This window comes from Phyllobates terribilis, unplaced genomic scaffold, assembly GCF_046119375.1.
Source record: "Phyllobates terribilis strain yellow unplaced genomic scaffold, ASM4611937v1 Scaffold_1__5_contigs__length_1240528914, whole genome shotgun sequence".
In the NCBI taxonomy this organism is placed as follows: Eukaryota; Metazoa; Chordata; class Amphibia; order Anura; family Dendrobatidae; genus Phyllobates; species Phyllobates terribilis.
In genome coordinates, this window is record NW_027362761.1 from 745,887,971 (window position 1) to 745,900,662 (window position 12,692).

A 12,692-nucleotide genomic window follows, 5' to 3' on the forward strand; every position below is an offset into this window, starting at 1 on the left:
ACAGTAATACTGTTTATCAGTGATGAGTGAGCATGCTCGCCACTGCTCGGTACTCAGCTGGGGGCTGATATTAGTAGCCTGGGAAGCTCCGTGAGTATTACCCCCTTCCCAGGCTTCAAACATCTGCCCCAGCCGTCTGCTTAACCTCCGCTAGAGACTAAAATTACGGGGAACCCCACGCCAATTTTTTTTTGCCGCTGCTGAATTGCCGGCTTTTCATGTTTCACTGTGAGCACTGTTCCCATCGATTTGGGCAACCACTGTAATGCCACAACCACCATGGCTGTGGCATTACAGTGAGTGGCAGACAATCCCTCCATGATTAGTGCTCTAAATAGCGCCAGACATGCAGGACGGGGACCCGAGCTCCCGCCCGAGCATCTCGAAAGTACTCGGCGAGCTCCGAGCATATCGAGTACTGAGATGCTCGAGCAAGTACCGAGCAGTGGCGAGCATGCTCGCTCATCACTAATTAACAGTATTACTGTGAAAAAATCCAGTTACACTTTTGGTGCACGAACAGTTATCGAACATAACCTCGAACAGCCGAATTTTTTGCAAATCGTTCGAGTTCGCCGAACTACTCGAACACCGCCCAAAACAGCTCGAATTTGAGATTGACGAACAGTTCGAGTCGAACACCGCTCATCTCTAGTAGTAAGTAACCGGAACACCCCCTCAATGTCTGTTTTGGCCATTAGGGTGCCCCTTCCCAACTTCTTGACCCACCTGATTGCCTTGTCAAAGGAGGTACAGTATATACTACTGTACTTGGTTCCGCGTCGATGTTGTCATTTACTGACCTGCCCCTTGGATATGACAAATGGTGGATTAGTCCGAATGTATTGGGTTCCGTTTTTGGCACGACTCCCAACGGGGATACCACTACATCTTGTAAGGAAAGTGTTCTGAATGGAACCGCCATTCTACCTAAAGATATTTCTTTTTTTAATTTTCTTGTCACGACGTCTGGGTGTTGGTAGGCTGATTTTAGATTTTTACTCCAGCCTTTCTTGATTTTAGAAGGGCATGACATGCCTATATCTGTGTCTCCTCCTCCTTTTACTCCTCCACCTCTTTTCTTTTCACATGACTATATGTACTTGTCACTTTTCCATGTGTTAGTTGTGTCTTCTGAGCAGTTTGACAGCTTTTGGACACCTTTGAAGGTGTTTTCTATGTGTTTCTATGTGTTTTTGTTTGCCTGCCATTGGTTTTAATGGTGTTCGACGAACCGTTCGGCGAACATGCCGGTGTTCGACGAACCGAACCGAACCCGAACACTACGGGGGTGGCTCAACACTAGTTGTAGGTACAGCGGCGAGAGCCACAGATCTGTCAGGTCTGTTCTACCTTTCCACAACTCTGTGGTGGTGTGCTGTAAACAAATTAGTTTCAGCAGAGCCTGTTGTTGGGTGACAATACGGAAATGGAGGATGAGGAGGAGGGGGTGCAAGTACTGGTGTAGAAGGTGGAGGAAACCCTGATGGAACTAAGGCCCACAATCCTTAGCGCCGGTAGCACGTGTGCCGTCCCAGGGTCCGACCCGGTCCCGGCATCCATTGGGTTCACCCAGTGTGCCGTCAGGGAAATGTAGCATCCCTGGCGGCACAGGCACTCACTTGTCCTTATGTTAGTCGCTAAGTGGACCTTCCCAGTAACTGCATTGGGCACGGGTGATGTGTGTGTGTCCGTATATGTATAATAATAATATATATTATTACTCTTACAGTACTCTAACTTTTTTTTCCCCAGGGTTGTAGCAGCTGGAATGAAGATTGAACGTCCAGATCCAACCATTGCCAGATCTAAAGCAATTTTTCACCATAGAGATCCTGGTAATCAAGAAACAGGCAAAAGGTATAAAATATAAAGTAGCCAGGAAATCTGATCCGAGGTTGGTAGCCTTGATGATGTAATCCCAGGAAAGCATGCTCCAGCACGTATAGTGCTAAGAGTTAGTAGGGCGTATCAAGGCTAGGTTTTACGAGCAGTCAAAGAGATGGATAGGAGTGACTGCTCACATATCCCCACCCCAGGGGCATGGTTTGCCAGATGAAATGGAGACAAAGTGTCTCATTCCGTGTCTAACAAACACAGTGGATGTCTCCACACCTCCAGTCAAAGAACACTGACCTGAGCAGGCTAATCCACAACATTATATGGACTATTTACTTTCTGTTTTTTCACTCTGTGCTGGGAAAGGCTGTTTTTGTTTGCTTATGCTGAGCGGTTTATGAAGTTATAATAAACCTGCCTGGACATTTATTGAAACCACTTCCTGTGCCTCTCAACCGCAGCTGAGTGAGTACAAAACCCCACTGTATAATACATACACACACTTAATTAGGACAGGAATACAATATAGCACTATAAAAGGCAGTATTTATGATAGTATAAATACCAAGTACTGCATACATCCCAACTTTTGAAGAACAGAAAGAGGGACAAATGATGCGATGAGCATAACGTGCCACAGCAAATTTTGGCAAGTTTTGGCCACGCCCTGATCCACGCAAATTTATCATTATTTTCGACCCTGGCAGGAGGAGATGTCAGAGTCGCGCTGGCAGTGAGTGATATTCAGCAGACGCCCAAGACTGCAGGGCATAGACCCAAATCCGGTACTGTCCACTGTATCCAGGACAGTTGGGACTAGAGAGAAGTTGATCAATTCATGGGACTCTGGTCCAGCATCCAGGTTAGTGCTACCTGGCGACTGGATGGAAGCCCGCAAATCTTTTACCTTCTGGCATCCCCCCAGGTGTCATGGCTTTTGATTAGCCAGGGCTGGTGCGACGTCATCTGTGCATGCAGCTCATCTGGGATCTGTGGATTTATTTTTTGTTTTTTCATTTACAGTCGAAATTTCAAATCTTAATGTAGCTTCACTATACGACGTCAGGTTTTTGTTTTTTTTGTGTCTGAAAGACCATGTTCACACATTGCATAAATACTGTGGTTTTTATTTTCTGCAGGTGTCTGCACCAAATTATGTATTAAAAATCTAATTTGATTATTGCATTTTTTTAAGTTTTCAACTCTTTTTGGTGCAGATGTGAAGCCGCATTTTTAACTTTTTATAGTACGGAAAAGCTTAGATTCTGCACTTAACATGTAACTGCCGTTTTTTACATGACATTTTTTTTAGACTCCACATAACAGCACCAAGACCACACAGTTCAGCAGAATCTTAGATGCACAGGGGGTGCAGTTTTCATGAAATCACATCCACTTTGTTGGACAGTAAAACACAGAAGAATTTTAGTGCAAAAAAAATGCAGCATTTACGCTACAATTGAACACTGTCTAAATGTCTAAGCAAAGTGGATGTAACTTTATGAAATCTCCGCCCTAGGTGCATCTAAAGACGCTGCTGAACTTTGCGGTTTTGGTGCATTTTTTCTTTTTAGGCTTATTCTGAAAAAAAAACACATGAAAAAAAAACAGAAAATAGGAGGAATGATCCAGCGTATCAGGCTATAAACTTGAATAAAACATAGCTTTTATTGAGTCGTTAAAAATTGATTCTACCACCATAAGAAGTCTTAGTGCACACAAGGATCATAGCTGTCTCGACCTTTCGACGTGCAGTCTAAGGCCGGTTTCACACATCCAGATATTTCCGGTACCAGAAAAACCGGTACTGGAGATATCTGTGTCCTTGTGTGTTTTACGTGTTGAATCCATGTGCGGCACGTATGCCGCATCAGGATCACACGGACGGGTGCCTGTGAATCAGCACTACAGTTAGCGCTATTCCCAAGCGCCGGGGTGCTGAACGCTGCCCTCATCATGGTTCCCTGCCGGAACCGTTTCCTTGCCATGCCGCTGTAATCCATGTGAACTCTGAAGCCGAGAAGCCAGGGAGAATGAGCCGCTCTTGAGCTTCACTGAGCGCAGCTCTAGAGCAGCTCATTCTCCCCTGCTTCAGCGGTCGCATGGATTACAGCGGGGGACACCATGGACAGGTGAGTATATAGATTTTATTATTTTATTCTTTCAACAGGTTGAGACACCGGGAGCAAAATACCACTACCCTCATCATTGTCCCTGCTAGTGCTGATCACAGCGCAGGCAGGGAACCATGATAAGGGCAGCGTTTAGCACCAGCGCTTGGGAACAGCGACATTCCCAGGCACCGGTACATGTCACACGGATAACACAAGGATGTCATCCATGTGGTATGTTTTCCGGAACGTGAATCTGCAAAAAAAAAAATGGACTTGTCTCCTTGTGGAGCACACGTACACACGGTCTATGAAAACACACTGAGATGTGCACAGACCTATTGATTTTAATGGGTCTGCGTGTGTCAGTGTCTCTAGTAGGTGTGGAAACTGTCACCACTCGTACCGGATATACTGACAAGTGAAAGAGCCCTTAATCATCGTCTGACTGAACTGTGGACTAGTGAGCATATAAATGTAGGTTGAAATTAAATATAATAGTTATCTTGTGCTCACTAGTCTCTGAGGTCAGTATGAGCATAGACAAGAGTGAAATAAAAACGTTAGTGTCATATTATCCTCTAAAATTAATATCATTGACATGTAGAAAAAGTAAAAATATTTGTTACAAATATATAGAATAAATATATATGAATATATAAAAACTAGCAATATACCATGTCCAAGAAACAAAACTGTCATTAATGTATTAGTATTAGATCCTGCCTGAGATTTAATCCAAAGGGTACTCAGGTTTCTAACATAAAAATCCAATATGATTCCCTATTTAGCAGTTTGCGTCTATGGTCCCCCCCCCACGGATAGGTCTATATACTTTTTCTATGCCTTGAAATTTCAGTGCCAAAACTTCCCCTTATTATCGAATGTTCGGCAGTGTTCTGACACTGTGAAATATTTGTGGCCAAAGAATTAAACACATCAGATATGTCTTCTAATCCATACTTTTAACCCCTTAACGACCTTGGGATTTTCCGTTTTTGCATTTTAATTTTATTTTTCTGTCAATGTGGCCTTGTGAGGGCTTATTTTTTGCGGGACAAGTTGTACTTTTAAACGCCATCACTGGTTTTACCATATCGTGTACTGGAAAACGGCAACAAAATTCCAAGTGCGGTGAAGTTGCAAAAAAATGCAATTCCACAGTTTGTTTTGTTTTTTTACCACGTTCACTGAATGCTAAAACTGACCTGTCATTATTATTCTCCAGGCCATTACAAGTTCGTAGACACCAAACATGTATAGGTTCTTTTTTACGTGGTAAAAAAAAAATCCAAAGTTTGCTTAAAAAAAAAAAAAAAGGCGCCATTTTCTGAGTCAGCATTTTTTGGGATCTGGGGCTGGGTGATGGCTTATTTTTTGTGCATCGAGGTGACGTTTTTATTAATACCATTTTGGGGTAGATCCGATGTTTTGGTCGGTCGTTATTGCAATGTTGCGACGACCCAAAAAAACCGTAATTCTGGCGTTTAGAATTTTTTTCTCGTTACGCCATTTACCGATCGGATTAATTCTTTTTTTATATTGATAGATCGGGCGATTCTGAACGCGGCAATACCAAATATGTATATGTGGGGTTTTTTTTAATTATTTTATTTTGAATGGAGTGAAGCAGCAGTTGTCAGACTGCCTCTGTTGCATACAAGCGATGAGCAAATCGCTTATATGCAGCAGAAATGCTCACTTGCTATGAGCGCCGACCACTGGGTGGCGCTCATAGCAATCGAGATATGACAACCACAGGGGTCTGCCGCAGACCCTGAGTTGTCATGCCCACCCATTGGTGACCCACGATCATGTGACGGGGTCACCGATGGGTGGGGCTAATGCCGCACTTCCGGCGCAGCGATGTTAAATGCTGTCAGAGATTGACCGCGGCATTTAACTGGTTAACAGCCGCGGGTGGATCGCGATTTGTCCCACGCCTGTTACGAGCACATGTCAGCTGATTTATACTGCTGACATGTGCCCTGTTCAGTGCGGGCTCAGCGCCGGAGCCCATGCTGATCCGGGGGTGATGACCTGGGGCATACTAGGGCCCGTAGTACAGCCAATGTATTGGATCTTACATGTAATACATTCAACAAGGTATATAACCCAGGGTGTGCTGCAATTAATAAAGTCATGCATTTTGTACATACGATTATTATGTAGTGAAGTAAAAGTATCCTTTACAGCGGTTCGCTCTGCATTTGAAAAAAACACTAAGGTTTAACCAGGTAGTGGATTCAGAATGCCTGTGCTCTTCACTTAGGAAACGACTGGGGGACAGGATGGTACCCAGCGTCGGTGCTTTCTTAGCCACAAACCGAATATCCTTGGTAAGAATTTTATTTAAGCCCCGGATCCTGGTGTAACATTGGTATATATTTCTTTATAATGGACACCACTTTGTTATACTGCGGACTATAATGTGTAGAGAATGTTACACTGGAAGTTTCACATCCCAACTCTTATTTTCGCCCCTTATTTTTGAGAAGATCCTTACGTTCTAGGCTAGATGCCATTTTGTATGCTTTTTTAAGATTCCAGTCAGGATAACCTTTTTGCCAATCTGTCACAAGCTTTACTGGCCTCCATATCAAACGCAGTATTATCCGTACAATTTCATTACATCCTAATTAATTCCCCACATGGAATATTGTGCTTGATATGGGGCGGGTGGCAAGAATTGGCCTGCAGAATACTATTACTAGCAGTCTCTTTTCTATAGGGTGTTATTTTTACTGTATTGACATATTTATCACCATTAAATGTAAGATCCAAAAAAATTGATTTCTCTAGAATCAAAACAATGTGTAAATCTCAAATTTAATTCTTTAAGATTTTCTGCAAATTTGAACGCCTCCTTCTGTGTGCCTCCCCACACCAGGAGGAGGTCGTTGATAAATCTTCTCAAAAATAAGGGCGAAAAAAATATTTGGGATGTGAAACTGTGAAAAAAGCAGTAGAAAAAAATTCTGCATTTATGTGAACACTGCCTCAGCGTTACATCTTTATTACATTTTTTATGAGTTTAACCCCTTTCTGGCCCAGGGTGTACTAATACATATCTGTGCCCTGGGCCTTATACGTATTAGTACGCCTTGGCGATTAAGCCCGCACACAAGCGGTGCGGGCGAGATCGCCGCTGGGTGTCAGCTGATTGTCACAGCTGACACCCGGTGCTATGTGAAGGGAGCGGTCCTGCACCGCTAACGGCACATTAACCCCCAAAATCGATCGCAGCATTCCTGTGGCAAGAGGAGGTAAGCGCGATACTTACCTTCTCTGACGGTTTCCCGCGACGTCTGAGTCAGGTCCCGGATGTTGCCATGGTGACCCGATGTCATCATGACAACATCCGGGTCACCAGGAGGCAGGAAGTTGCTTTGGTCATGTGCAGTGCACGACCAAAGTAATTTCTCTGTCCAGCGCTGACAGGCTGCATAGCACAGGGATGGTGCTGCATTCCTATGCTATACAGCAGATCAGGCTGCAAAAAGTGAAAGTCCCATAGTGGGACAAAGCGTAAAAGTAATAAAAATGTCAGAAAGTGAAAAAAAAAAAAAAAAAAAACATAATAAAAAAATTTAATAAATAATATATATATATATATATACACATACAGTACAGACCAAAAGTTTGGACACACCTTCTCATTTAAAGATTTTTCTGTATTTTCAAGACTTTGAAAATTGTACATTCACACTGAAGGCATCAAAACTATGAATTAACACATGTGGAATTATGTACTTAACAAAAAAGTGTGAAACAACTGAAAATATGTCTTATATTCTAGGTTCTTCAAAGTAGCCAACTTTTGCTTTGATGACTGCTCTGCACACTCTTGACATTCTCTTGATGAGCTTCAAGAGGTAGTCACTGGAAATGGTTTTCCAACAATCTTGAGGAGTTCCCAGAGATGCTTAGCACTTGTTGGCCCTTTTGCCTACACTCTGCGGTTCAACTCAACCCAGACCATCTCGATTGGGTTCAGGTCTGGTGACTGTGGAGGCCAGGTCATCTGGCGTAGCACCCCATCACTCTCCTTCTTGGTCAAATAGCCCTTATGTAACGGGTCTGGGAGGCGGAACCTCTGGGCTACAATACAAGGGGGCGGTCCTTGTAAGGGAGCGGGTGGCGACCAGGCAGGTAGTCACAGGAGGTGACCAGGACAGTCTCTGGGTGTACGGGCAGGAGGACACGGCAAGTGATCGGGGCAGTCTCTGGATAAAGGGTAGGTACGACCTGTGATGGCTGAACCTCCAGGTAGACTAGCAAGGCAGATGGAGAATGTGTGCTCCCAGGTGAGCAAGCGAGAGTCTCTGGAATAGCAGGTGGTCACAGCACGTGACGGCGGAGCCTCCAGGTAGGCAAGCAGGCAGGTAACGGAGAAGCGCTCCCAGGTGAGCGGGCAAGAGTCTCAGGAATAGCTGGTGGTCACAGCACGTGACAGCGGAGCCTCCGGGCAGGCAAGCAGGCAGGTAGCGGAGAAGCGCTCCCAGGTGAGCGGGCAAGAGTCTGGAGTAGCTGGTAGTCACAGCACGTGACAGCGGAGCCTCCGGGCAGGTAAGCAGGCAGGTAGCGGAGAAGCGCTCCCAGGTGAGCGGGCAAGAGTCTGGAGTAGCTGGTGGTCACAGCACGTGACAGCGGAGCCTCCGGGCTGGCAAGCAGGCAGGTAACGGAGAAGCGCTCCCAGGTGAGCGGGCAAGCTGGTCCATAGACAGACTGACCGGAGTTGTAAGGCAGACCGTCGGACCTCAGGCAAGCAGGCAGGTAGCTGAGGTGCGCTCCCAGGTGAGCGGGCAGGCTGGTCCTTAGACAGACTGACAGGAGTAGTAAGGCAGACCGTCGGACCTCAGACTAGCAGACAGGTAGCAAGTAATCAGGCAGGAATCTGACAGGTAACTGGCAGGTAACTGGCAACGGGACCTGAGGGCTGAAGCACAGGTGAGACACAGGTGCAAACAACATTGCTCGGGCACCTCCAATTTGGAGGAGGTGCCTTATATATGATGAAGTCCTCCGGCCATTGGCCGGGGACTCCTTAGGACGGCGCGCGCGGCCCCTTTAAGAGGAGGGGAGCGCGCGCGCGCGCGCCCTAAGCACAGGGGCCGGGAAGGAGCGCGCGCTGAGAGCAGAGCGGGAGGAGGACGCCAGGAAGGAGCACGCGCTGACAGCAGAGCGGGAGAGGGACGCCGGGCACGGGGCAGAGCGGTGAGGGGAGCAGCGTCCCTGCCTAGCAGAGGGCAGGGACGCCGGCACTACAGTACCCCCCCCTTTAGGCCCCCCCTTTTTTAGGCCAGACAGAAATTTAGCTAGGATGAGAGGGGCATGGATGTTCTCCCGGGGCTCCCACGTTCTCTCCTCAGGACCAAATCCCTTCCAATCTACTATAAAAAAGGTCTTTCCTCTTACCCTTTTGGTGGCAAGAATGTTCTCTACCTCAAACTCGTCCTCAGCAGAAACCGGAGCAGGAGGCGTACCTGTAGACTTGGAAAAAGAGTTAAGTACCACAGGTTTGAGGAGAGATACATGGAAGGAGTTAGGGATCCGTAAGTTGGCCGGGAGTTTCAATTTATAGGCCACCGGGTTGATCTGACTGGTGACCTCCAGAGGTCCGATGAACCGAGGCCCTAACTTGTAAGAGGGTATCTTGAGTCGAACATATTTAGATGAGAGCCAGACCTTATCTCCTGGACGAAATTGTGGAGGATCCAGGCGTTTTTTGTCAGCGTGTCTTTTCATCCGCTCGGACGACTGAAGGAGTGCGGATCGGGTACTCTCCCAAATGGAGGAAAATTTGCTAACGAGAGATTCCGCAGCCGGGTTGTCCACCGAGGTGGAGACAGGAAAAGGAATCCGAGGATGCTGACCAAAGACTACAAAAAACGGGGATTTGGAGGAGGATTCGCTCTCGTGATTATTGTAAGAGAACTCGGCCCATGGTAGGAGATCCACCCAGTCAGAATGGTGGGCATTAACGAAGTGCCGGAGGTAACTGGTCAGGTTCTGATTGATCCGCTCCACTTGACCATTGGACTGTGGGTGGTAAGCGGAAGAGAAGTCCAGGGTGACGTCTAGTAGTTTACAAGTGGCTCTCCAGAAGCGTGAGGTGAACTGTACCCCACGATCCGACACGATGTGGAGGGGCAGGCCATGAAGACGGAAGATGTGACGAATAAAGTCTCTAGCTAGCTCGGGTGCAGACGGGAGGCCTGGCAGGGGAACGAAATGAGCCATCTTGGAGAAGCGGTCAGCGACCACCCAAATGACCGTACAACCGGCAGAGAGTGGGAGGTCAGTTATGAAGTCCATTGCAATATGCTGCCAGGGGGCAGCAGGTACTGGGAGCGGAAGGAGGCGACCGGCTGGCAGATGTCTCGGAACCTTGTTGCGGGCGCAGGACACACAGGCAGAAACAAAGTCTATTACATCCTTGTGCAGGGTAGGCCACCAGTAGTGCCGGGAAATAAGCTGGAGGGTCTTCTTCTGACCAGCGTGGCCAGCCAGTTTAGACGAGTGACCCCAGTGAAGGATCTTCTCCCGATCAGGTACTGATACGAACGTCTTTCCGGGAGGGAGACGATTTAGACTCACGGGAGCCACCTGCATTACTCTGGCGGGATCGATGATGTGTTTCGGATCTTCCTCGAGATCAGATACCAGAAAGGATCGAGACAAGGCGTCCGCCTTGACGTTTTTGTCAGCCGGGCGAAAATGAAGGACAAAATCAAAACGAGCAAAAAACAAGGACCACCGGGCTTGGCGCGGGTTAAGTCTCTGGGCATGCTGGAGGTAAGCCAAGTTCTTGTGGTCAGTGTAAATTATTACCGGGTGAAGAGCCCCCTCAAGCAGGTAACGCCACTCCTCCAATGCCAGTTTGATGGCCAATAACTCTCGATCTCCTATGGAATAATTGCGCTCTGAGGAGGAGAAGAGTTTAGAGAAGAAGCCGCAAGTTACCATCCTCCCGGAAGAAGATTTTTGAGTAAGTACCGCTCCAGCTCCAGAGGAGGAGGCGTCCACTTCCAGGAAGAACTGCTTGTTGCCGTCCGGGCGATGCAGCACCGGGGCGGAAGAGAAGGCCTGTTTTAAGGAAAGAAAGGCTTCTTCTGCTTCGGGCGGCCACTCTTTGGGATTAGTACCCTTACGGGTGAGCGCGGAAATTGGGGCAGTTCGGGAAGAGAAGTGTGGTATGAAGAGGCGGTAGTAGTTGGCGAAGCCCAGGAACCGCTGAATGGCCTTCAACCCCTCCGGTCGGGGCCATTTCTCGATGGCAGACAGTTTCTCTGGATCCATTCGTAGGCCGGTCTGAGAAATAATGTAGCCCAAAAACGGAAGCGAGGTCTGCTCAAAGAGGCACTTCTCGTATTTAGCGAAGAGGTGATTCTGCCTGAGCCTGAGCAGGACCTGACGAACGTCCCTCCGGTGAGTCTGGAGATCCGGAGAGAAGACCAAGATGTCGTCCAGGTACACCACTACGCAGGAGTAGAGAAGGTCCCGGAAGATGTCATTGACCAACTCTTGAAAGACGGCAGGAGCGTTACAGAGACCAAAGGGCATTACCAGGTATTCATAGTGGCCGTCCCGGGTGTTGAATGCCGTCTTCCATTCATCCCCTTGACGGATACGAACCAGGTTGTATGCCCCACGGAGGTCTAGTTTGGTGAAGATTCTAGCCCCCCTCAGACGATCAAATAATTCTGGAATGAGCGGAAGGGGGTACTTATTCTTCACCGTGATCTGGTTTAGGCCTCTATAGTCTATACAGGGACGGAGAGAGCCGTCCTTCTTTTTGACGAAAAAGAAGCCTGCTCCCGCCGGGGAGGTAGATTTCCGGATGAATCCCCTGGCCAGATTCTCCTCAATATATTCGGACATCGACCGGGTCTCAGCAGCGGATAAAGGATAAATACGCCCACGGGGAGGAGTAGTACCGGGTAACAGGTCGATGGGACAGTCGTATGGTCTATGAGGGGGTAATGTCTCTGCCTCCTTTTTATTAAAGACATCAGCATAAGACCAATAAGGAATTGGAAGTCCAGGTAGATTAGCTGGGGTAGGAGAGGGACGGACGGGATGGACGGGAACCAGGCAGGTCTTATGACAGTCTTGTCCCCAGCGAAGGACTTCTCCGGTTTGCCAGTCAAGCACGGGTGCATGTTTCTGGAGCCAAGGCAGACCTAGCAAGAGGGCGTGAGAGAGTCCAGGCAGAACATGAAAGGAGATACTTTCAGAATGCAACATTCCCACCTGCAGAGTAATGGATTCGGTGATGAGTTGGATGGGGCGTGGTAAGAGCCCCCCATCCACGGCAGCCACAGACAAGGGTACAGCCAGAGGTTTGGTGGGGATGCGGTATTTCTCTACCAGGGACTGTGAAATAAGATTCCCGGCTGCTCCAGAGTCCAGTTGGGCTAGTTCGAAATAACGGTTCTCCCCGTAGACGATTGAAACTGACAATAGCAGGGATGGAGAGGATTTATTCTTGTCTAGGTGGACCTCTCTGAGCGAACCTAGACACAGGCGTTTCCCGACCTCTCCGGGCAGGCACGGATCCGGTGCTCCTTACTGCCACAGTAGAAGCAGGTCCCCTCGGCACGGCGTAAGTCCTGACGGGTCTTGACCATCTTGGTCTGGTCGACCTGCATAGGCTCAGGAGGGTGTACCTGGTTAGAGACAGAAGGAGTGACGGGTTTCTGAAAAGTAGGAGCTAGACGTGGTAACCTCCTCTCACGG

The 12,692-nt window shown here is 47.8% G+C and overlaps 1 protein-coding gene across 2 annotated transcripts in view; it reads left to right on the top strand.

Annotated features, from left to right (window-relative positions):
* LOC141170686 (beta-1,4-galactosyltransferase 1-like) overlaps nt 1-12,692 on the top strand; it is a 668,956-nt gene that overhangs the window by 609,191 nt on the left and 47,073 nt on the right. For both annotated transcript variants that reach the window (XM_073655176.1, XM_073655177.1), the window contains one exon: nt 1,756-1,860. In XM_073655176.1, the coding sequence (XP_073511277.1) occupies nt 1,756-1,860 (105 nt within the window). The remainder of the gene's footprint in view (nt 1-1,755; nt 1,861-12,692) is intronic.